Source organism: Gekko japonicus, unplaced genomic scaffold (assembly GCF_001447785.1).
Source record: "Gekko japonicus isolate JY-2015 unplaced genomic scaffold, Gekko_japonicus_V1.1 scaffold56, whole genome shotgun sequence".
In the NCBI taxonomy this organism is placed as follows: Eukaryota; Metazoa; Chordata; class Lepidosauria; order Squamata; family Gekkonidae; genus Gekko; species Gekko japonicus.
In genome coordinates this window covers 1565372-1591621 of record NW_015169779.1, presented here as the reverse complement: position 1 = coordinate 1591621, position 26250 = coordinate 1565372, and the positions used below count along the sequence as shown (strand labels likewise).

The following is a 26250-nucleotide window of genomic DNA, read 5'->3' as shown; positions in this document are numbered from 1 at the left end:
AATTTCTCGCATACACCTTGTCATCTTTCTCATATATGCGTACCTTCGTTTGTTCACTCTGCTGTGGTGGTTTAAGGTACTTCAGGTCCGGGTGCAACCTATCTAATAGGGTTGCCAGCCTCCGGCCCATCAGCATTTCGGCCGGACTGCGGCCAGTTGCTGAACAAGGGGTAACATGCTGTCTGAGCAAGAACGAAGCTAGCTTTACCCCCCAGTCACCATAAACCAATTTACTCAGTGCTTCTTTGGTGGTTCTTACCATTCTTTCCGCCTGGCCATTCGAAGCCGGGTGGAATGGGGCCGATGTAATCTGCCTGATTCCGTTATCAGCCAGAAATTTTTCAAACTCCATAGATGTAAATTGCGTCCCGTTATCACTGACCAATACATCGGGTATACCATGGGTCGCAAACAGGCGCCGCAGCACATTGATGACAGACCCGGAAGTGGTGGAATGCATGTGCGCAACCTCCAACCATTTCGTATACGCATCAACAATAATAAGGAACATTTGTCCCTGAACTGGCCCCGCAAAATCTAGGTGGAGCCTCGACCAAGGTTTTCCCGCCGACTCCCAACGCTGCGGAGTGGCGGTTGACGGCTCAGGCGGACTGAGTAGAAACGCCCGGAAAGCCGCCGCGACGGCTCCTCCCTCCCTTCATCGCGTCTCCCGCTGGATGCCAGGGAGGGAACCACGATTGCGCGCGGGCGGAACCCAAGCGCCAGGGGGAGCAGTTCCTAGCCGGACCCGTGATCCCGCCGTACCCCTTTCCTCCTATGCTGGGGGGGGGGCCGTCCTCGCGGCTGCCGCTTCCTTCCTTCCGCCATTTTAGTCTGGTCTCTCGCCGCGGCCTCCTCCTCGCGCCCGCCGCCACCATCATGTCCAAGCGCCACCGCCTCGACCTGGGGGACGACTACGCCTCCAGCAAGAAGCGCGTCGCCTCCGACGGGTAAGGGGGGGAGGGGGGACGGCCGGCTGAGGGGCACTCCGGGGGCCGCCTTGGCCGTGGGGCTGAGTCGCTCGCTGCCTCGGCCGTCCGTCTTTCCGTCCTTGGGCCTCTCCTCCGCCCGCCTCCTCGGCGCGGCGGCCTCTTTGTTTGGGGCTCCCGCTGCACCCGGCCGCGGCGGCCTCGCAGCTGCCCCTGGGGTGCGGAAGGACGCCCAGCCTCTCGCGCTTCGGCCTTGAGGGAAACCGCCGTCCCTGGCTCCAGCCTTCCCTTGCCTTGATCTGTTTAAAGGTACAGGAACCTTGTCCACATTCTGTCCCCCCCCCACCTTTTTCCAGTCTTTATTTAAAAAAAAAATACAAATCATTTTTCAGACATTTGTTATAAACAGTCGTGCACGTGAAGTCGTAAAAAAAATCTTAACAGGAACAATGGAAGTTAAAGCATTGTTGTAAGCCTATGGACATGCATATAAGCCATGAATAAAGAGTAAACGGGAATCCAAAAACAGGTAAACGGGAGTGCAAGCAGGGCCGGCTCCAGCTTATTTTGCACCCTAGGCGAGGATCCCTTCTGGGGCCCCGTGCACCCACCAATTGTCAAAATAAATGCATTTTAGGAAGAATGAAAAACACAAATAATCAAGAAACTCCCGGAGTACAGGGCCGGGTGCAGTTTGGTGCCCCTTAGGGCCGTCCTGCTTTAGGCGATCGCCTAGTGAGTGAGCCGGCCCTGAGTGCAAGTGAGAGCTGTGCGTAGTATGTTGGTGTGTACATGATATAAAGGTGCTCGATGTTAAAAGTGGATTCGCCACCAGACACCTCATAGACTGAGCTGATAAGAAGAGAAAGGAGAGGATCGCAGAGCGTATGTTAAGAGTGTGTTGAGGTTAGATATGGCAGATTGTTTGGCTGACAGTTATTCCAGAAGTGGAAGCCGTTTTTCCATGAAGTTAGACGCTTTGGGGCCTTTTCCAGTCTTAGTGACACCGTAGCAGACACCGTGTTGTGGTATCAGGTTTTGTGGACCGGAATCCACTCAGGTGAGAAGGCGGGAATACAGAAGTGAGTAAGAATACGTACCTCGAGTATAAATAGTGCGGGATTTTTAAAATATAGACCAGGAAGTCAAGCACTTTAAAAAGTAACTGTGTGTGTGAGAGAGAAATGTGTAGCTTTGCTGGGACAGGCTGACATAGAATCCTGTTATCTGGGAGAAAGTTGTTTTAACTTATTGTTGTTTTTTAAGTTTGGCTGTTCAGGGTAAAAAAAATGCTTTTGACAGTTTAAAATTATACGTAAATGCTAAAAGTGTTTCGTGTACATTGCCCTGTGAAGTGGGGGACTCAAGGCCAAGTGAGGGTGCATTGCCTAAAACCACCTTGTGAATCCACATCAGAGATGGAATTAGAACTGGATAATTCTGTGAAGTAAGGGACTCAAGGCCACGTGAGGGTGCATTGCCTAAAACCAACTTGTGAATTCACATCAGAGATGGAATTAGAATTGGATACTTCTTGATGGAGAGCTCAATCTCTTAGTTATTAAGCTGCACAAGCTGCCCTCTCTATAGTAAAAATTGCTGAACGTTTTAATGATGGCAGCTATCATACAAGTATAGCTGGCTCCACTAAAGATAAAAACAAAATTAGATGGCAGCTCTGTGGCGCCTTGAAGACTAACAATTTGTTCTGGCATGAGCTTTTGTGAATCAGTGCTCAGTTCACCAGATATGTGGAGTGAACATCCATAGCAAATAGATTTATACTGTAGTGTTGACTGTTAACCTGTTTCCTATGAATATACGCTCTGTACATTGAGTAAAGTGAGATCTGAGTCACAAAAACTCTTGCTAGAATAATTTTGCTTCGATAGGCTAGCATAGCTATCCCTCTGGATTTATTGTCAAATTGAAACATCCTCAGAATACCTGAAGGGCAATGGAAAAAGCAAGACAGAACAGGATAATCTATTTGAGAGTACAACAACCATCAGGAAGTGTCTTGAACAAAATGTGACAAGGACAAAGGAAATGGGGCAATGACTCTTGGTGTGAGGGGAAAAAAGGGCTGTGGCTCAGTGGCAGAACATCTGCTTGGTGTGCAGAAGGTCCCAAGTTCAATCCCTGGCATCTCCATTTAAAAGGATCAAAATGATGTGAAAGACCTCCACCTGAAACCTTGGAGAGCTGCTGCTAGTCTTGAGTAGACAGTAGAGACCTTTATAGACCAATGGTCTGATTCACTGCAAGGCCCCATGGGCTTGGGGGGGGGGAGTGCAGAGGAAAACCCACATGGGTGGATTGGAGAGCCAGCAGTGCAGTGCTGGGCAGACACTCCCATTCCTCAACAGAGGATTGTCTGCATCCCCACCCCACCCCCAAGTACAAATGCTGATCCCTGCAGCCATCCAGGACAGCATACCCGGGACTGTAGGCTGAGTGAAGAGGTTGTCCTGCTGTGCTGAAGCCACAATTGAAGTGGCTCCATCCACCCACCCATCTGTTTGGAAATCAAGCGGCTACTGCACTTGAGAATAAGACATGTTGAATTCACAGGGATTTAAAAACAGAGTAGACATTCAAAAGTATGACTGTGCTTTTCAGGGCGCGCACTCCCCTAAATTTAGTTGGGCTTTTAAGAAAGCACGGCTTGCTGAGTTTATTCATTGTATTTCCAAGTAAGATCGTAGCCATCGGGAGTCTTTTTCAATTGTTCTCTAAAATTTTCTCAGATTTTTTTTTGCATGCCATACATTTTATGTGAATAAGCCTTGTTGTAAAAAGCATTTTGTTCGTTTCAAAAGAAAAATACTTCATAGGAAGGGGGTGTCCCAAAATTTCACAGTTTATCCATGGGAAAAATTGGGGGAAAGATGTCAGAGAAAAACAATGCTTTCCCACCCAGTTGCTTCTGTGTTATTTTTCCTTCCCGTCGACCTTCACATCTCCACCTGTGCCTCCTATTAAACCTTCCTGCCTTCCCAAGAGGACACGGATGCCACAGGTGCTCCCCAGCCTGCTAGAGAGCCTGGCAGGGAAAGCAGGCAGTTGCTTGTCTGAGAAAGAGAGTGTCAGGCACCATTTGAGGATTTCTTTCTGTGCCACCCACACAGTCTTGCCAAACGTGGTCTGCAAAATGGTGACAGACTTCCATTGTTTTGTTATTGGGTAGATTTGGGACTGCATGAAGCAGCACAGGATTCATTGGCAAAGGGTTTCTCCTAGAGTGGCCAGGTCACCAGCTATAGCAGGATACCTCCTATCCCAGACCCTGTTGCTCCTGGAGGTGCTTGGTGGACAAGTGTGAGCAAATTTTGGAGGAAAACTGGTGTTTTGCCATCACTATGACATCACTACTGGTGCATATGTGGAAGTGATGTCGCTGTTTTGGGGTGATGCTCTAGGATTCACCCGGAACTTGTTGTCCCTGCCCCCCAGCTTTCCCCCCTACTTTCTGGCCCTGTGCAGAGACTGGATGAAGAAGTTTGGCAATGGGGAGAGTAAGGGTAGAAGCTCTGTGGAGTAAATTACAAGAAACGGGATTACTGCCCCAAAATGAATGGTGAATGCATGTGTCAAAACGGCTCCGGCAGGGTTGAGAATGATGGAATAAAAAGAGGACAGCTGCCATTTATGTAAGCACATTACTTAACTTTACAGACTGAAAAAAATTGAGTTCAGTCAAAAAGGAGGCAATCAGTTGATCAATATCCCAATCCAAAGGATTACTGTGCAGTAATAAAGGCTAGCATTTAGGTGTTATGTGCCTTTCCAATGTTAATAAATATCAAGGTGAATTTCTGTTGCATGCTGCTGTGTCACACCTTGCACTTGTGGATGGTCTGTGTGCAGTGAGGCTGCTATACAGATAAAATATCCTGAACTCACTCACTTAGGTGGCACAAGCTGTGGTATATTGTTCATGCTACAGTCTGACTAATATATTTCAAGCATGTAATCAGACTTTAACAAACTGATATCAACCTTACTAACTTGAAGGTTTTAGATAACAGGTGATGAAATGGGCAGATAGCTAAATACGTTTTGGGAATTGTGCAGTCCCAGGGCTTTCAAAATGGAACTTTAACTGTTAGTTGCTTTGGCCCAATTTTAGTTGCTTTGGCCCAATTATCATTTTCTTCCACCTCCCAAACAATTTGATCCCCCCCCCCCCTCTCTCTCTCTCTCTCTCTCTCTCTCTCTCTCTCTGTGTGTGTGTGTAATTAGATGCATTGTCCTGGATATTCTTGGTTAATGGGATTAATACCAGATGATGTTTCTTTTGTGGCTTGTGAACTACAGTGGTGCATGGTTGGTTGGTAGCCATGCCATTACCATTATTTTGGTTGAGTTTTTAAAGAAAAGGTTCAGCTTCTGGGCTGTGTCGTCTTTTGCTGCTATTATGCACCCTTCTCTGCTCCACTTGTTTGCTGTGGGTCATGCCTTTGCAGCCTAGTTATTGGGGGGGGGGGCTTCAGATCCTTATAGAGCAGTGATGGCGAACCTTTTAGAGATCAAGTGCCCAAACTGCGACCCAAAACCCACTTATTTATCGCAAAGTGCCAACACGGCAATATAACCTGAATACTGAAGTTTTACTTTAGAAAAAACAACTCATACATTAACTTAAGATGATCCAAACAAAGTAAGGAAAGCAATCCCAAATGCTTTCATTTACTTAAAATTATTTGGCAGAGAATTTGACACTTTAATGATGGTCTGGGCCTGGCTTGGGGCGATGGCACGTGTGCCCACAGAGAGGGCTCTGAGTGCCACCTCTGGCACCCGTGCCATAGGTTCGCCACCACTGTTATAGAGTCTGCATGGCCTGTGCATAAAGAACTAGATAACACCATGCATACCGAAAAGAAAGCAGATGTAAAAAAAATGTAAGTTGCTCATTTTGAAAATTCTGGAATTAAGGATTTGCTCCGGGCCTGAAACTTTTGAAGGATACTGGTGTACACACTTGCTGTTACTGATCATTTACATTTTCATGGTAGGAGATCACAGCACTGGGGTATCAGCAGATCTCTAGTGGCAATAAAATTGGGTTAGCTAGATAGAAAGAAGTTGATCACGTTTGTATCCTCACCAAAGCGGTGTTTAGTTTATGCATTGTTTCCTCTACACGATAGTGCACTGTGTCTTTCAGAAATCGTTTGCTTCAGTACATATAGGATAAGCAGACTTACATCCTTCTAAGTCTATTGATTCCACTGCTATAGAATAGCACTGTAAGAATTGTCCTTGCATGTTATATGGTAAAGATGGTGAGCTTATATAAGAAGAGATTGGATTTGTACCCTGCCCTTCATTTGGAGTCTCAGAGTGGCTTACATTCTCCTTTCCCTTCCCCTCCCCACAACAGACACCCTGTGAGGTAGGTGGGGCTGAGAGAGCTCTGACAGGAACTGCTCTTTTTCAAGAACAGCTGTGCCAGAACTATGGCTTACCCAAGGTCATCCAGCAGCTGTGAGAGGAGGAGTGGGGGAATCATACCCGGTTCTCCCAGATTAGAGTCCTCTGCGCACTCAACCACCGCACCAAACTGGCTGTGTTAACCAGGGCTGACCCTGTTTAGCTTCTGAGACCTGACAAGATCAGGCTAGCCGGGGCCATCCAGGTCAAGGCAAGAGAGGAACAGAGATGATTTGTCATAGCTCTGCCTCTACGCAGCGACCCTGGATTTGCTTGGTGCCGCAGTGTTCCCTCTAAGAAGAAGAAGAAGAGATTGGATTTATACCCCGCCCTTCACTTGGAGTCTCAGAGCGGCTTACAAACTCCTTTCCCTTCCCCTCCCCACAACAGACACCCTGTGAGGTGGGTGGGGCTGAGAGAACTCTGACAGAAACTGCTCTTTTTCAAGGACAGCTGTGCCAGAGCTTGTGACTGACCCAAGGTCACATCAGGAGGTGCAAGTGGAGGAGTGGGGAATCAAACCCGGTTTTCCCAGATTAGAGTCCGCACACTTAACCACTACACCAAACTGGCTCTCTGAGTTAGTGTAAGCTAGCTCACAGTTTTTTAGCCTCCGGCTCACATGTTTTTGCCTTGGCTTAGGAAGGATGGCTCCAGAGCAAACTAATTTATGCAGTAGCCAAATTGCTCGCTCACAACTTTAATGCCAGGAGCTCACAAAGTGGAATTTTTGCTCACAAGGCTCCACGGCTTAGAGGGAGCATTGCTTGGTGGTCTCCTATCCGAGTACTAACCGGGGCGGGACCCTACTTAGCTGAGCTCTCAGCTGACCAGGCTAACCTGGGCCATCCCTGTCAGGGCCTAAATTTAGTGACAAGTCAGCTGTTGTGACTTTTAACATGGGCATTACTAGGCAGTGATTCTTGCCACTGATGCCTCAGTTAGAGCAAGCGGCTGGCAGAAGAAGCTTAGCTGTATTGCTGAGTTGGCCAAATCCTGCAGGTCTCAGGGCCAAGCAGCCCTTGCTCCTGACATTGCTGTCAGTTGAGAACCTGATGCTGTCACCCCACGGCTCGTGAAGAGCCATGTTTACAATTACCGTCAACCAAAAGAGCCACATGACTGTGCCTCATCTGCCGCTGCATCAAGACATAAAATATAGGTTGTAACCAATGTTCCCTCTAAGCTGTGGAATCTTGTGAGCAAAAATTCCACATTGTGAGCTACTGGCATTAAAGTTGTGAGCAAGTGATTTGGCTACTGAATAAACTGGTTTGGCTCTGGAGCCATCCTTCCTGAGCTAAGACAAAAATGTGTGAGCCGGAGGCTAAAAAACTGTGAGCTAGCTCACACTAAGTCAGCTTAGAGGGAACACTGGTTGTAACGGTTGTATATATGGGCAAAAAGGCATGATACAAATATATGGGCAGAAAGGCATGATACCAATGTATTGGCAGAAAGGCAAGATACAAATTCTGTAAATAAATAAAACCTTTTTAAAGTTATCAGATTAATTCTGAGTTTAGGAAAAACTTTTTCGCAGTCAGAGTTGTTCAACAGTGGAATGAGCTGCCCAGGAAGGTGATGAGCTCCCCTTCACTGGCTGTCTTCAGGCGGTGCCTGGACAAACCCTTGAAAGGGATGCCCCAGGCCAGGGGTGGCCAAACTTGCTCAGTGTAAGAGCCATGTAGAGTAAACGTCAGATGTTTGAGAGCCACAAGACGTGAACAAATATTACACATGTTTTTATTTTTAAAATATGCCTATTTAAGAACATAAGAGAAGCCAACGTTGGATCAGGCCAATGGCCCATCTAGTCCAACACTCTGTGTCACACAGTGGCCCAAAAATACCAGGGGCCATTAGGAGGTCCAGCAGTGGGGCCAGGGCACTAGAAGCCCTCCCACTCTTGCACCCCCCCCCCAAGCATCAAGAATACAGAGCATCACCTGACCCAGCCTGTTACTTGCTTTTTATTAACATTAAATGAGACTGCCAAAAATAAAAATAAAAGGGGTTAAAACATACTGATAATCAGGGCTTTCTTTGTAGAAAAAGCCCAGCAGGAACTCATTAGCATAATAGGCCACACCCAGCAGCAGACACTCATTAGCATATTAGGCCACACCCTTGACAGCACAGCACATTAGCATATTAGGCCGCACCCCCATGTTACCAGAAGTGTGGTCATCCAGCCACACCCACCTTTTGCTTCTTATTCTGTTTACCTTGTTGTCAAAACGCAGAGCTTTTTTGTAGCAGGAACTCCTTTGCATGTTAGGCCACACACCCCTAATGTAGCCAATCCTAATGAGTTTCTGCTGTTGGGTGTGGCCTGTTATGTTAATGAGTTCCTGCTGGGTGTGGCCGACTGAGGAGCAAGCCGGAACTCCGTTCCTGTGCGTTCCTGCCCAAAAATAGGCCTGCAATGATATTTATTTGCTGATGATATTTAGATGTCTAAGAGAGAGAGAAAGAGAGAGAGAGAGAGGTGAAAAGAAAGAAGGAAAGAGGGAGGGAGAGAGAGCGAGAGCGAGAGAGAAACAACACAAATAGATGGGAGGGAGGGAAAGTGTGCCTCCCCTTCACTTCCCCAGCTGCCCTGCCGGGAGCCGCACAGTATGTGTGAAAGAGCCCCATGTGCCTCCCGAGCTGCAGTTTGGCCACCCCTGCTCTAAGCTGATCCTGCATTGAGCGGTGGGTTGGACTAGATGGCCTGTATGGCTCCTTTTGACCCTGCGATTCTATGGTTCATGTAGGTTGAACCGTATCCAGCCCTTGGGTATCTGGAGCGGAGGGGAGAGGCTTCTTTCCCTCTTCTCCAAACGAAGCCCAATGTTAAAATCAATGATTATACAACATAAATATTGCAAATGATCAAAAATGCATGTATTTATTATAAATTAGTTTAAAACCAATCATAGCCCCAAATACAGCCTCAATAAGAATTACAAATCATACGATATGCACAATTGGGACCGTAGGCAACCCTAAAACAGAGGCATTTCGGCCTACTGGCCTTCTTCAGTGGTCAAGCGTAAATGTTGCATATGTGCAACATTTGTGCATGCATATTTATAATTTACGCTTGACTGCTGAAGAAGACTGGTAGGCCGAAATGCCTCTGTTTTAGGGTTGCCTAAGGTCGCAGTTGTGCATATCGCACGATTTGTAATTCTTATTGAGTCTCTATTTGGGCCTATCATTGTTTTAAAACTAATTTATAATGAATACATGTATTTTTGATAATTTGATTTTGACATTGGGACCCATACTTTGTATCCATTTAACCTTTCATGTTTTTAATTCATTTTTTGGGGGGGGTGTTATGTTTTTGTTCCCCTCTTTCTTTCCCTGTCCTCAGAATGAGGCACAGCAGCTCAGGCAAGAGAGGAAGCTGGCCAAGGCTCCTGGAGGAGATCAAGCTGGAGGAGGAGGAGTGAAGTTGCTCCAGTGTGGCCAGCTTGCTCCCCTCCTGGGTTGCTGCCGTGGTGGCCCCTCTTCCCTCCGACTAGTTTGCTTTCTACCCGGCAGCCACCCAGGGGATGGGATGAGAGTACAGGGGCTGCGGAGAAGGGAGGGTGTCTGTGGAGGGTACGCGTGGAACAGATGGGACACTTAACTTCCTAGCGCAAGACCTGAACCTCAGGAAGGCTTGCAGTGACAGCAACTCTTTCGAGGTGAGAACCAACCGCCAGACACAAGCACTCGTGGGCAATGGGCTCACTCGCTTTCCTAGGCCATATTGGACAACAGGAAAGCAATCGGTGGCATGTCAGAGAGCCACATGTGGCTGTCTGAGCCATTGAGTGCTGCTGCCCTAATGAAGTAAAAAAGTAAGCTGCCCTCATCTGTGTAGTGGAATTGTTGGTTTTGTGGGACGTTTGATGTTATTTGTCAATGGTTAAACAATTGGTGGTCATTTGACAGAAGTTAATTGGCGGGCATGCCGACCTGAAGAATGCCACACTTCTTAATGACATACATGACGTAGTAAATTTGAACCTTGGTCTTCTATCCTGTGCCTCCCAGGTAGCCCTGTATGAACAGTGGCTTCCCCGCTTCCCCTTTCCGGCTGCAGTCTTCTGCCGCCGCCCCCGCCCCCCCCCAATTGTGCTTCCATAGATAAGTGAACTCCCAGCAACATCACGGGAGTCAGAGTGTGGGGCTGCCCTGAGATGGGAGAATCAATTAAATTATCCCTCCCCCTCTGCTGTGAGCAGAAGTGCCTACCCTGAGTGGAAAGGGTATATCAACAATTTAAATCAAGTTTTCAGATTTTTTTTGGTAAACATCAGTGATTTAAATCAATTTACTTACCCATAAGATGAGCAGGGGTTCCTCACTGGAAACATCAGTAATAGCAGGGAAGCTTCCCTGAAAGATGAGACCACAAGTGATAGCCCCTCATGTGGGTGTTTTTTTGGGGGGTGGGGGTGGGGGTGGCATTTCTTATGTTTGAGGATAGTTCATGGGATGTGACAGTGAAGGTCAGCAGGCCAGGACAGTGCTTTGCATGAACTGTGTGTGTATCCTAAACCTTTACAAGAATTCAGTGAGGTCCCTGGCAGATTTGCTACTACTGTGCTCATTCCACATTCCTTGTTGTTCGATGTGAACACCATGCTTTGTGTATTTTGTATCTCCTAAGCAAGCTACAACAGGCTGGGTAGTTTCATGACCACTAAAGTGATTATTCCGAAAACCAATAGTGACTTTTCCAGTTGGTATTCTACTGATTCTTGAGTAGTACGTATAGGATAAAATTTGTAAAGGTGATCTGGAAGTAGAAACAACTATCTAATTCCCAACTGTGCTCCTTATGTGCGGATATCTAAATCTGCAGGTAGGGGGCACACTCAAACAGACTTTTCTGCAAATTTAGGTGGCCCCCTAGGTTTGCAGAAAAATCTGAGCAGTTTAAAAAAATACATTGGGGAGTATATACCCCGCCCCCCCCCCCCCCATTAATAGCGTTGTCTGTGCAGGTGCTTGGAAACTGCCTTATACTGAACCAGACCATCCATCAAGGTCAGTACTGTCAACTCAGACTAGCAGCCACTCTCCAGGATCAGAAGCTAGAGGTTTTTCACATCACCTACTGCCAGATCCTTTAACTGAACCTGGGACCATCTGCATGCCAAGCAGATGCTGTACCACTGAGCCACGGCCCCTCGCCTTCAGAGCATCCTCTGGACCCCTGTAAGGATGACCCTACTTAACCAATGCTGCTCCCTTTAGCCAGTGGTATTTTGGATCATAGCGTGAGAAACAGGGAGCCCGATAGCCATGTGAGAAGCAGGCCACCATTATCCAATATGTGAACCACCAGTTGGACGGTTGTGTTGTTGCCCTCCCAGTGGTTTTTCAGTGATTTCTTAGATAAGGAGCTGCCACTCTAGGACTCAACTACTCACAATGATCACCTCTTCTTTCCTTGGTTGCCAGTGGAGGGGGTGGTACCTGCTCGATTCTTGAGCATATGGAGTGGTAAAGCTGCCTGGGGTCTCACTAGCCCTTCTTTCAGGAGGAAAGACTGCTAGGGGTCTCTCTTAGAACTGCTCAAAATGGAGAGGGGTCTTATTTTTTTACAAAAGTAGGGAGTGCTTATGACCTACAGGAGGCCAGGCCTGCATGGTTTTGTGCTTTTTAGAAACAAACACTCCCCCCCCACCCCCACCCCCCGTTGTTGTCTGAGGAAACTGCAAATTGAATATTTATTTATTCGTGTTATTTGCGGACTGACTTTCTCACAGGGACCCAAAGATTATACATAGTGAGTCAGTACAGTCAACAAAATGGGACATTCCGTAATCAGTGCATGAGGATTTTAGAAGTCTGGAACCCCCAGAAAGAACTGAAGCATGGCATTAGTATTCACATGATACATTGGGTGCGTTCAGATGCGGCATTTCAGCCGGCATAAACTGTACCGGTTGGAACCGGTGCAGTTTATGCCGGCTGAAACACGATCACACTTACCTCCCTCACACTATCCCTAACCTAACCCTAACCTAGCCCATCGCTGTATGCCCGTTCACACGCTGCGGGCGTCGGCGGTTTTTTTTAAAAAACCTCAGTTTGAGCATGCACATAGGCAGCCATCCACAGAATGGTGATCTTTGCGCATGCTCAAAACACCCTGTATTACATTTAAACTTTAAAGGTGAGGACTTACCTTTAAAGTTTAAAGCCCAAACTGGCCTCCCTGCAGTCCCGGACTCCTCCGAAACGGTAAACTAAGGGCCTTTTTTTAAACAAACAAACAAACAAACAAACGCTCAGGGTGAAGCTTCGCCCAAGCGCATATCGCATACTTTAAAAAAAAAATCGGAAGCCACAGGCTTCTGAACGGAAGTGCCTATACAACGTTGGAGAGCTTTCAGACGGGGGGTACAGCGATTACAACCGTTGTACTCAGGATACCACCACTTGGGGACCTAGTGGCAGAGTACAACGGTGTAAAGCTGTTTACAACAGTTAGGGAGGGAAGGCGGATGTTCGCCGTCTGAACGCCGGTAAGTACAACGATTGCAACCGGCACAGATTCCGTTGTAAATGCCGCGTCTGAACACACCCATTAAGTGATACAGAAATTACATAAATAGGATCCTGCTTACAATAAGCTCTACACAGCAGTATAGACCACAATCCCAATTATTTGTCCAAGTAAGCCAGGGCCAAACATTGCAAAATGTCGGCATATACTTAAAGGAACCAGTCTTCACCCATGGACGAATATATGTTGCAATCAATATTCCTTCTAAGCTGAATTAGTGTGAGCTAGGTCACAGTTTTTTAGCCTCCAGCTCACACATTTTTGTCTTAGCTCAGGAAGGAGGGCTCCAGAGCAAACTAATTTATGCAAGAGTCAAATTGCTCGCTCACTACTTTAATGCCAGTAGCTCACAAAGTAGAATTTAGCTCACAAGACTCCACAGCTTAGAGGGAGCATTGGTTGCAATGTTTAGAGTAAAATGCTTTGAACATTAAAAAACCCAAGTTTGCAGCACTCCATTCCAAGGATATTTTAGAAATGAAGAAGGAACATTTACATCTAATGTGGTATTCAACGAAATACTTTAATTAAAAGCAACAATAACAAATATTACAAACAACAGAAGAATACAGAAATGAAAAAAACTGTGGTGACATTTAGAATTAACACATACAGAAATACACAAAACCAATAAGGATTAATGCTTGGCATACATTCTGTGTACTGTATTGAGTGGGTCTCATCACAAGGAGTATATACATTCAGTTACTACAAATCCTACACTGCAGTTTTTAAAAAAATGCAACTACAACTTAAAACAAACTACAACTGATTATGCAACATTTTGTTGTGGGGCCCCACCAGTGTTCCCTCTAAGCTGAGTTAGTGTCAGCTAGCTCACAGTTTTTTAGCCTCTGGATCACACATTTTTGTCTTAGCTCAGGAAGGAGGGCTCCAGAGCAAACTAATTTATGCAGTAGCCAAATCGCTTGCTCACAACTCTGATGCCAGGAGCTCACAAAGTAGAATTTTTGCTCACAAGACTTGTATTGTATATTTACAGTAAGAAAAGTTTTTAAAACATTACCATATTTCAACAAATAGTACCATAAATTAAGTTCCCCAGTCTTGTAAATGTTAACTCTCTTTCCATACTATTTGAGATCGTCAACTGACGTATTTATCTGTTCCCACAATCCAGACCTCCTTAGTTGGAGTGCAGAATGTAGAAATCTCACTGCATCCACACTGCCTCTTCTCTGTGTATGTGTGTCATACCAGGGACATAGCAGTGCTCATGGAAAAGCGGCCAGATGTTCTCCGCTCCTCCCCACTGGGGCACTGAAGCCTGTTTATTGCCACCAGACTCAGAGCACACAAGTCTTCCTAACCTAAAAGTGGGCATAGCTGTGTGTGCAGCCTCTGTGCCTTATATAAAGATAAATCTCTGTTTATGGCTGTGCATTTGTATGTTAACTTTTCCGCAGCATTATTCAGTGTTGTACTAATGATTTTACCAGCATTATTCCTGTAGTCCTTCTTGCAGTCCTTGTATTGTTACGATAATCAGATCTGTAGCTGTAGCACTGTTTCATTGTAGGATGTGGATTCTTCTTTGGCCAGATGTAGGTGGAACCGTGCCTGGGTGGGCAGAACTAGAAGAATATAGCAATTATCTTGCCACAACTGCCAAACTCTCAGTGCCTGAACTTTTCTCCTCCCAGTTCCTGTCTCCTTAGATGGGTCCTCCAAAAACGCATATTAGGATAAAAGCTATTTGAAAATTGTTTGGGATTTGTATTTTAAAAAATTAAATGTTACCTTCGTATTGTCTTCTCATATACAGTGGCTCTTGATGTCTGTTACATTTTCCCCTCTGTCTCCTGAAAACCATTTAGGAAGGATCGGGATCGTGAACGGGATCGCGATGACCGCTCCAAAGACAGAGACAGAGACCGAGATCGTGAGAGGGAAAGAGATAAGGAAAAGGATTTCCCCCCTCCAGCCAATTCTGCACTCATTGCTAGTGTTGGGTTGCCAACTTTAAAGCCAACTGTACTCCCACAGGGTATAAACCCGTTCACAAACCTACCACACACACCTCGCTATTATGAGATCCTAAAGAAACGGCTTCAGCTTCCTGTCTGGGAGTATAAGGAAAGGTTTACTGACATCTTGATCAGGCACCAGTCTTTTGTACTTGTTGGGGAGACAGGTTCTGGTAAGACAACGCAGGTGAGTGTCTTTTCCCCCTGGCCTTTATGATAATTCGTAACTGTTTTGTGGAGTAGAATTTGCATTAAACATTTTGAAAGACTTTGTGACATAACTCATTGTTGTACCAGCAATATTTCAGGGTCTTTAAAGAAATTCCTTGTGCAGTGACACATTGCAGGTCTTACCCTTTTGAATGAGATCTGTTTAATGAACCTTTCAGTTGCTTAATGACTAGAGAATGATGTACTGAAATCTCACTTTCCTCCTCCACCTTTGGTAGTCTGCCTGACTCTCCAGGGTCTGTTACCTTTTCATAAGAAGTTCAGTGACGTTTGAATTACTCAGTACAAGCGTGTATTAATCTGCAAATAAATGACATTTCTGGTTGCTTTCTTCTACGTAGTATTTCGAACGCTGATTTAAAAAGAAAATCGGTGCCATTGTTTGCATTCCAAATCTTGTTCATTGATACTGACTGAATTACTTTGCCGTATGCCACTGGAACTACAAAATGAGAAATATGTACTACATACAGAGATAGCAGTCTCATTTGTAACGGTGGGGGATTTAGTTCTGCAGGCAGCTTTCTGATACAGGTGTGCTGAATATGTTGCTTTCAAAAGCTGCAGGTGCAGGGAACGGTGTGCACTGGGAGTTCATGGAAAGGATGAAATATTGTAAATGCTGCACTGAAATGGACTTCATATCACTAGAAAATATTCTCATGTGTTTGCTGTTAGTTCTCATTCGACATATATCTTCTCATGCCATCAGCTTTACAGTCATCATTAATCCTACAGGTGTCAATGATTGATCACAGCCGTGAAGTATGTATTGCGCCTGGGCCCTTTTGTAATCTGCGTCAACAGGCAGATATTTCAAAAGTTATTTCCTCTACTATGATCAAAAATCCTTGTACGCAGCAGGCAAAAGAAAGGCTCTGGTACATTACTCTTGTTTCCCTACAGAACAAGGGGGAAGAATTCAACCCTGATCCACAGAGGGGGGAAAGCTTGACACAGTCGAAACTTTATGTTGGGTCATGCCAGCATTTTGGACATCTACAGCATAATAAGATCCTAGGACTACTTGAATATATATATGTGTGTGTGTGTGTGTCTATGTGTGAATATATTCAAGTACTCCTCCCCCACCCCCATATATAATAGACATCAAGTCATAGCTGACCTTGGGCGACTCTTTGGGTTTTTCAAGGCCAGAGACATTCAGAGGCGGTGCCTGCCTCTGCATAGTGACCCTAGTATTCCTTGGAGGTTTCCCATCCAAATACTAGCCAGGGCTGCCCCTGCTTACCTTCCAAGATCTGATGAGATCGGGCTAGTTTTGGCTATCCAGGTCAGGGCACTTGAACGAATTTGACATCTGTAAGTTTTCATTTCCTGCATGCTGAGCAGGATTCTGAGAATCCTGGCCTCCAGACGTATTGTAGCAAGTACATGAAATTATGTCTCCTTACCTGTTCTTCCTCTTCAAGGCCAGTTTGTCTTGAGCAGATGCCTGTAGTACCACCACTGGCTCCCTGTGGTTAGACTGTTTCAGTATCCTCTGGATCAGACCAATGGTCCATCTTGTCCAGCATCCTGTTTCATATAGTGTCTCTTCAGTTGCCTTGGAGGGCCAACGAACAGGGTCTAGACAGAGAAGCCTTCCCTTGATGTTGTCTCCTAACATTAGGATTCAGAGGAAGACTGTCTCTGATATATATATATATATATACACATGCTCGCTCTGGCTGAAGCCAGGACGTTTTATTATTTTCAGAAAGGAAGAAAAGTTACTACAAGAAATAAAAAACCAATAACAATCACATAACAAAACAAAACAAAAACAAAACAACACCTACTACAATAGTGGAGCTCGCACTTAGTCTAGTTAACATAAACAGTAAAATTGAATCTTATCTTATTTTAAACATCTATATCTAGTTTTACAATCAATTTTAAGTGGTAACTTTTATTTTTTTATTAGCTAAACATTTTAATTCACTTGAACCATCATCAACACTCCCTCTAAGCTGTGCGGTCTTGTGAGCAAAAATTCTACTTTGTGAGCTAATGGCATTAAAGTTGTCAGCGAAGGATTTGGCTACTGCATAAATTAGTTTGCTCTGGAGCCATCCCTTCCTGAGCTAAGACAGAAATCTGTGAGCCAGAGGCTAAAAAACTGAGCTAGCTCACACTAACCCAGCTTAGAGGGAACACTGACCGTCATGGTCCTCTCTCTTCATCTGTCTATTTCCCCCAAGTGTTTTTATCTATTTGTTGCAGTCGTTTAATTATTAGATTTCTAGGCTCAGGGCAGATTACAACAATAAAACCACAATTGCATATAAAATACATAATCTATAAGAATAAAATCAGTCACTGACCATTCATAAATAATAAATAAGATCCTAAAAAGTGATAGAAGTTATAAAAAAGTTAATGGGTAGGTAAGTTCCAGGAGGGCTAACAGAACAAAATCAGGAGGCCTCCCTGAACAGGACTGACTTGCAAGCCCCGCAGAAGCTTGGAAGGTACTGCAGGGCTTGAACCTCATCCAGCAAGGCATTCCGCCAGGATGGAGCAAAGGTGGAAAAGGCCCTTGTCCTGGGCGTGGCCAAGTGGGCCTCTCGGGGGCCCAGCACCTCCAACAAGCTGCGTGATGATCCAGTTAACTGGATCATCCAGGAGTGTTTCGATGTTAGCATACCACTGCTGCTCTTGTAAATGACAAAGGAAACTTGAAAGATAGTCAAGTTTAACACAACAGAAGTTGTACACAATTGCGGACAGTGCCCTTTGATTTTGCTGGTTGTAAGTTCTTTTCTCTGGCTATCCTAAGGAGGATGTTGGCTCTAAATGAATGCCTTCTTTCCTGCCCCTCCTCTTTGAGTGTGTGTTTCCATGGGTAGCAGCCCCTGGCGTTACAGATAGTTGTCTAATGTTTGATTTATGAGACTCTTCTGCAAATTGGCATGTGGCTTTTCCTTTGGAGGTAAAAGAAGCTCTGCACACGTGCTGGGGGATTGTTTCACTATTGTGTAAGAAAAGCATTCTGTGAGGAGTTTCATTTTTTGATCCTTTATGAATATATACATGAGGTGCATTATTGATTAATGGGGTTACAAATTATGAATGCTTTGTCATAGTCTTTTTTTGAACTGCCACTTCTGAGATTATTCGCCCAGAGTGCCAAGGTCATGTTTTGGTGTTGAACGGATGGCCCCTGTGCTTACGCCATGCCTGCCCCCTCATTCCACATGGCCTGAGTCAATTAGTGGCATTCACTTTCACGCGAGCCGCGATTTATATCCAAATTAGCAAACTGTTGTTTGCACTTCCTTCCAAATCAGGATTGCAAGCCTGGCATGGAGAAGAAGTGAGAACTGTGCTCTTGTTGGTTCCTGTGCAGTTTTGTTGATAGAGACCTCACCCTGCCAACAAAGCGACGGTATTCCCAGTAGTAGTGTATGGCTGCAAGTGTTGGACTATAAGGAAGGCCAAGCGCCGAAGAATAGATTCTTTTGAACTATGGTGCTGGAGGAAGACTCTTGAGAGTCCCCTGGACTGCAAGGAGATCGAATCAGTCAATCCTAAAAGAAATCAACCCTGACTGTTCTCTGGAAGGCCAGAGACTGAAGCTGAAGCTCAAATACTTTGGCTACCAAATGAGAAGGGACCACTCACTGGAGAAGAAGACCCTGATGCTGGGAAAGACTGAAGGTAACAGAAGAAGGGGACGACAAAGGATGAGATGGTCAGACAGTGTTATCGAGGCAACGAACATAAAATTAAGCAAACTGTGGAGCACGACGGAAGACAGGATGGCCTGGCATGATGTGGTCCATGGAGTCGCAAAGAGTTGGACTTGACTGTGTGACTGAACAACAACAACAACAACAACAAATGCAGTTTTGTTGGTTCCTGTGCAGTTTTAAATATGTCTGAGTCATCCCTGTGTCAGAGCAATATAAATACTTATCTTCTGGATGTCAAGGCGTAGGCTGAACAACTTGCTTCAGAACTAATGATTTTTTAACATTGGCCGTGTACGTGCAGGAATGTTGTGGTGGATCCTGCCATTTCGCCAAGCAGCTTCTAAGGCCGTCCTCCTGCTCAAGTGGCAGAGTGTGAGCTACTCAAGTTGGAGGAAGACTGCTCAGAGGATAGTTGTATCCATCCCATTGTGCATGGCCATTTTAACACACGTATTATTTGTATTTTTAGGTTGTTTCTCACCCTCCTTATATTGGCAGTGAAGCATAGGTGCTGTTTTTGTGCATATGGTTTGTGTATCTCCCCCCCCCCCCATAGTTGATCAAAGCCCATTGAATTAAGCTGTAAATCTTAATTACGTGAATTACGTGCCACTTTTTTGTGTATAAATCATCAACAAAATCCTTTCCCCCCCATTGATAGATCCCTCAGTGGTGCGTTGACTACATGCGATCACTGCCGGGGCCGAAGAGAGGAGTGGCATGTACCCAGCCCAGGAGAGTTGCCGCAATGAGCGTGGCGCAGCGGGTTGCCGACGAAATGGATGTGATGTTGGGCCAGGAAGTGGGTTACTCCATTCGATTTGAAGACTGCAGTAGTGCAAAAACTATTCTCAAGTAAGTGTTGGCGCTGCCGTCTTCCAAAGAGAGGAGGTTGCCGAGTTTAGGAGTTTCATTTCAAAGGGAGATAGTGAGGACACCTCCTCTCCCATCATGATGATCTGGGAAGAAATGTCAGCCCGTTCGGAGACTTGGATATTCGTGTGCCCTTCCCATTCAGTGGAAAAAGAATAACCTCCTGGGCCTATTCTTTTTGAACACTAGTTTGTCTCTGGAAAGAAAAGGAAGTCTGATTGGGTACTCCAGGTTGTACCAGATTAAAACGAAGGCTGAGTGGAAGAGGTAATGAGCATCCAAGACTCATGCTAGGTTGAGACTTCTGCCTTACTCTTATTTGAAAGTATAGCATGCTGGTCATTGCAGCCTTAATCCCCCCCCCCCCCCCCCACTGGCACAGTCTTTTCTGTAAACATACCATTAACAAGACTCTGCTTTTCCCTCCCTCTGATTCAACCTGCCTTGCTGAAACCTGTGTGGGAGGGAGGGGAAATCTCACCCCCCCTTCCCCTGTTTTGCTGCCCCCCTCCCCCCCCGCTGCAGGACAACAGCAAGGCCTTTGCCTTGTGTAGAGTTGCGGAGAATGCATAGATGGGTTTAATGCCCTGTCCAAAGCATCAATTGCCAAGTTGGGTTCTTTTGTATTAGGGCACAGATAAAGTGTAAAAAGAGATACCTATGTACACTGCATCAGTTGTAAGCAGTTCATGTGTGTTTCAGAAATGGCTTTTCCCATGGCGGTGTGTGTGTGTGTGTGTCACTTCTAGCAGGTATAAGTTATAGCGATTGTATCTCACCATTATTAAAATTTCTTTAGTGGCTGCTGGTTCACTGCCAGGTCCAATACAAAGTACTGCTTGTTACATTAAAAATTCTACACAAGCCTGGGACCAAAGTACCCGAAAGATCACTGTCTCCCATAACAACCCACAAGTTGAAGATCATCACTGTAGGTCCCACCCTGTGTGCCCCCACTTCTGGAGGCTAACGGGTAGGGGTGTGCAAAAAAAATAAAATAATTCAGCCCGATTCGGATTCGGACGAATTGGGCAGAATCAGTTTTGGCATAAAGACTCCCGCATGTCAAGTTCGGCAGTAGGAGGTGATTGGGGAGTCTTTGGGCCAGCCGAATGTCAATTTTGGCCCTATTATATCCTATGGGCCATTGAAGTCAATGGCAAAAACATAGGGTATATTCTGGGGGCTGGAAGGGAGGGGGTTTGAGGGAGAGGCTCCAGACTCGCAGGGTATTAACTTGTATACAGTTATATCCAGTGTGTCTTAGCTGTCAGAAGTTTGGGAACATTGGATTGGAGGAACATGGTGGATATTCTATATGGAGAACCATAAGGTTGATATTCAAGGAAAATACCCAGGCTATGAAGTGGATAAGCACATTGCTTCCCTTGATCCTGGGCACTTTTATGCTTTTTTGGGGTGATGTCGATAGCTTTTGGCTCTCTGGTTGTCATGCTGAGGGCTCTGGATGATATTCGCATCTTGCAGCCCGGTCAGAGAAAACGGTGTGGGTGTGAAGGACATCACGCTTCCTTTAGCAATGGACCATTTTTGCTAGTAAGCACATCTTGTATGTTGAGAACCCAACTAATGACTTAAAAGCATCAGCTGTTGCGAGGGAAATGGAAGGAATACAAAGGATGCTATCAGACATTAAAAGCATTAGGCTGTGTGCAGTTTTAATATTTCAACTTCAGGAAGAAGCAATTGGGAGAAAGCTGCAAATAATCTTTGAGTGATGAAAGGGCATTTCTACTGTTATCTGAAATTAAAATTATTTGTTTCCGGATCAGGTACATGACTGATGGTATGTTACTGCGTGAAGCTATGAATGATCCTTTGCTGGAACGCTATGGAGTAATAATTCTTGACGAAGCCCATGAAAGAACTTTGGCTACCGATATTTTGATGGGAGTTTTGAAAGAGGTCGTAAGGCAGAGGTCTGACTTAAAGGTCAGTGATATATATCCCACGTAGAATATTGCCAAAGTCTGTCTCTAGAGGATGTTTTCAGTATATGAATAAACTTTGACAAGGTTTTAAAATTTGTTTGTGGGGCTGAAATTGTCCGTATTCATGAAGTAATTCTTAAGTTTGTCGTCTTTGGTGTAGTGGCTAGGAGTGCGGACTCTAATTTGGGAGAACCGGGTTTGATTCCCCACTCCTCCACAATACAGCTCCTGTTGTGACGAGTCAGTTACAAGTTCTTTCAGAGCTGTTCTCTCAGGAGCAGTTCTCAAAAGAGCTCTCAAAGCTCCACCTACCTCACAGGGTGTCTGTTGTAGGGAGGGGAAGGGAAAGGAGATTGTAAACTGCTCTGAGACTCTTTCGGGTAGTGAAGGGTGGGGTATAAATCCAATCTCTTCTTCTTCTGATCAACATATGCATACCACAATCTCTGTAATACTTGTTCAGAAGCAAGTCCTAGAGTGCAGCAAGATTTTTTAAAAGATATTCCTTGCCTGCCTTTCTCGCAGAGGGTATCTAAGGCATGTTACATAATCAGTTAAAAATCATAATGACATAAAAACATCAACAGTGGATGCCATTAAAAACAACATGAAACGGATCCCTTTGAACAAAACCGAAGAGAAGGAAGCTCAAGTATTCATAAGAACAGTTGCTTAAATAGCTCTGCTTTGCAAAACTTTCCAAAAAACAGCAATGGGGGTGGGTTTTTTTTAAAGACTGTCTAGTTATGTGATATGAGGGCCTCCACTGAAAAGACCCTGCGGCAACTGCTAGCTATTTTCACTGCTTGCAGTGCAGGGTCCTTTAGTAGACCTTGTTCAATTGAGTGCTGCTACACGGGGGACATAATGGGTTGGATTGGGGCAAAATTTCTGTCTGTCACAAGCAGACGCACAAGAAGAAGGCCACCGTAGCCACTTATGCTCGGTCAGGCTTATTATATCCCCATTTACATTTCTGCTCGTGCCAGACAGTGTGCACCCAGCTACTGGTCAATATAGCAAAGAAAGCACCAGGTGTTGCATGAGATGTTGTGCAAGTAGAACTGCACGAAGTCCGTTTGTCTCCTCTTGTGCGTTGCTGGATCCAGGCCTTCAGCAGGTGTGGTATTATGAGAGACTTAATTGCCAGGAGGCTTCCTTGAGCTTCATGGAAGGGCAGGGCATATGTATTTCAAATAAGGTGTCCAGGTTGTAACTTGAACAGAAAACAATGTGACACTGAATGTTGTTGAACGTTTTACTGCAGAATTGGTAGAGAAATGAGTGTCAGTTTGAACCTACATATAACGCTTTTGTTTTTTTCTTGTCTATTGCAGGTTATAGTTATGAGTGCTACTCTAGATGCCGGCAAGTTTCAAATTTATTTTGATAACTGTCCTCTCTTAACTATCCCTGGACGTACGCATCCCGTGGAGATCTTTTATACTCCGGAACCAGAGAGGGATTACCTTGAGGCAGCTATTCGTACAGTAATCCAGATTCACATGTGTGAAGAGGAGGAAGGAGACCTTCTTCTCTTCCTCACCGGCCAAGAGGTATTTTTCACATTCCTCATCATCCTGTAGTCTCATGTGGCAGGGTTTTGTAGCATATTCTTGTATGCGCTTCTGAGCTCTGTATGCTTATTTTTCTGTATGCTTATTTCTGCACGCTTATTTTTCAACTCTAGCTGAGTTTCACTAAGAAGGATAAAGACATTGGTTGACAGGTTCTAAATCGATGAACAGTCGTCAGGGTATGTTACGAATGGCGCTGCCCACGTCTCGGGGAGAATGTGCTTTCTAACCAGCTACATTTGGGGCCAATCTATCATCTCACTTAAATGGGAGAGTTTGGTTTTATATCTTGCTGGATAGATACGGCTGCAGGGGAGCTTGCCGGGGCGAATGAGTTTTGTATAACTTTGCATCCGGCGTCTGTTCTGCACTTCGGATGTTGTCTACTTGATTTGAAACATCATAGCTGGAGAGGAAAACTGGTAGCCTTGTAGTAGCTGCTAGTTTCGTTGGATTCAGTAGGTGTTTGTGGGTAGAAGTGAAGGCAAGGCGCTCTCAGGTTTTATTAACTTGGGCCTTTCATTGCGTGGTGTTACATCTGAACACATGTGCGTTTCCTTAGTCATTTGATGCGGCAGTGCGGAGCCTAGTGAGAGAGTGCACGCTTTTGGAAGCAGAAGATAATAGTCTTCAGTTAACGTCTGGTGGACATGTGACGGAGCAGTGCAGTGGCTTCCTTAGTGAGAGGTGAGCCCTGGTGGCTGTCTAGTGTACTTTTTCCACAGGAAAGGAGCTTGAAGGAATAAAAAGCCAGTCCAGCATCTGACGCTCTTTTCCTCTCAGAAGAGTGATTAGTCTTTGGAGATGCTATTAGGCCTGGAAGTATAAGAGAGTAGTTGTTCGGGGAGAAGGATCCCAGGTTTGGCCCCCTTTGTCCTTTATCCATATCCTGAAAGGCTGTAGAAAAAAAGAACTCCGGCAGAGCTGTTCCTTTCAGATTTGACGTGGTATGCATCTATATGTCGAAAGACAGAATAATTTTTTCCGTATTGGGACCGAGCTGGCTATGCGTGTCTGTATGCTGCTGGATTTTTTTGGGTTGTGCTCGTATAGATACGGAATTGTATCGTCTATTAATTCTTGCTGTTACTAGATAAAGCCATTGAGGAATTTCACATTACCCTTTTTAAGCCGGTTTGAAGCCATTTTTGATCCGCCGTGGAATAAACCGGTATAGGGCTGCCATTTCACACATGGCTTTCCCCTAGCGGTAAACAGCTGGATCTGAAGCAGTTTGCCATTTCAGACTGCACTGCTTTTCCCCACTTTTCCCTGCCGTTTTTCTGCTGCACGGGCGATCTCTGGGGGGGTTTTTTGAACGTTTGCTTTAGAGCGCTATAACACAACACTCCAGGCATTCCAGTGGGGTTGCTATAACGCTGTTTTGCTGTTGTGTTATAGCTCTATAGCGCTCTAAAGCGAACCTTCCAAAAAAAAAAAAGCTGGAGATTGCCCGTGCGGCCGAAAAACAGTGGGGAAAAGCATTTCGGATCCGGGAGAAGAAACTGAAGACTACTTGGAAGTGGTTTACAGGTAAAATGGTTCAGCCCCGTTTCCTGAACGGGACAGAAGCGTTTGTGTGTGAAAGTACAAATATATTCCGGTAGGGAACTGGTTCTAAAACGGTTCTGTCTGAAATGTCAGACCAGAAACCATTTGGGAACCGTTCCTGAACCGGAATATATCGCCTGTCTGAAATTCCTCATTGATTCAAGGCCATGATTTAGAACATTATGTGTAAGCGTGTCCTCCTGGAAGAATGTCAGCAAAGTCAACTCTTCTCTTTCCTGCATCAAAGGGTTTGGGTGGCTATTTCAGTTCACTTAAGCTGTGTGTGAGGCTCCTCCCTCGCAAGCTGGGCTGTCACACAGCTTTCGCTCCACGGGGGCTCCGAAGGCCTCAGAATAGAAAGAGGGGTTGCTTCACCCAACTCCACCCTTTCTTTCAGAGAGAGTGCTCCCTCTTTCCTCCCAGGCCTGCTTGGGAACTGTCATTTATGCTACCTCCCTACCCCCACCGATCAGCCCCGCCACATATCTGGGTCAGGAGTCGGAGCAGCCCTTCCCACCGTTTCCGACTCCATCCTTGCTGGCCCTTCTCCTTTCCCTCAATGGCCAGTTCCTGGGAGGCCTTCAGCCAGGCCCTCCCCACCTGGCTCCTCCCAGATTCTTGTGTGGCTGGGTGCCCATTGTGGTTGGGCTTCTGCTGGCAGCCTCCATGCCCGCCAGTGGCCCAATGGCCTCTGAAGCTCAGTCTTCCCCATCATCATCACACCATTTTGGTGTAGTGGTTAAGTGCGCGGACTCTAATCTGGGAGAACCGGGTTTGATTCCCCACTCCTCCACTAGCACCTGGCTGGATGACCTTGGGCAAGCCATAGTTCTGGCACAGCTGTTCTTGAAAAAGAGCCGTTTCTGTCAGAGCTCTCTCAGCCCCACCTACCTCACAGGGTGTCTGTTGTGGGGAGGAGAAGGGAAAGGAGCTTGTAAGCCGCTCTGAGACTCCTTTGGGTAGTGAAGGGCGGGGGATAAATCCAATCTCTTCCTCCTCCATCATCTTTGTTGCCCTGGCACCAGGAGATGACATCATCAGCTGATGTCCGAAGCCCTGGGGCCCAGGCAGGAAGCAGTGAGGTCCATGTCCAGTTGCCACTACCTCCTGCCCGGGATCCTGTCCTGGGAGTTCTGGCCAAGTTAGTGGTGGCTACCCGAGGTATGAAGGCGGCGGGTGGTTCCTGCTGGGCTCCCACAGCATCGGGGAATTCCCTGACTTTGTCGCAGGTCCCTGGGCTGATGATGGGCCAGGTGCCAGTCGCAGATGCAGAATGACTGTAGAAAGCAGCCCTTGGGAGTCAGCGCACAGTGTTCTGCTTCTGATGCTTCGTAGGGGGTTGTGAGAATGAGGCTGTTCCCACAACCTTGGGTGTACAAGAAAATGCCTCGTTCTTGTGCAGCCTGCTGAGTTTTGAATGAACAGACAGAACTGCCCTTGTGTGCAAGTAAGA

At 45.8% G+C, this 26250-nt stretch overlaps 1 protein-coding gene across 1 annotated transcript in view; it reads left to right on the top strand.

Moving 5' to 3' along the window:
• Positions 1-816: 816 nt before the first annotated feature.
• The window catches only part of DHX15 (DEAH-box helicase 15), a 58171-nt gene continuing 32737 nt past the window's right edge, over positions 817-26250 (top strand). The window contains exons 1-5 of the mRNA XM_015416762.1: positions 817-950; positions 14766-15102; positions 19506-19699; positions 21511-21670; positions 23007-23225. Coding sequence (XP_015272248.1) covers positions 880-950; positions 14766-15102; positions 19506-19699; positions 21511-21670; positions 23007-23225 — 981 coding nt within the window. The 5' untranslated portion in view covers positions 817-879. The remainder of the gene's footprint in view (positions 951-14765; positions 15103-19505; positions 19700-21510; positions 21671-23006; positions 23226-26250) is intronic.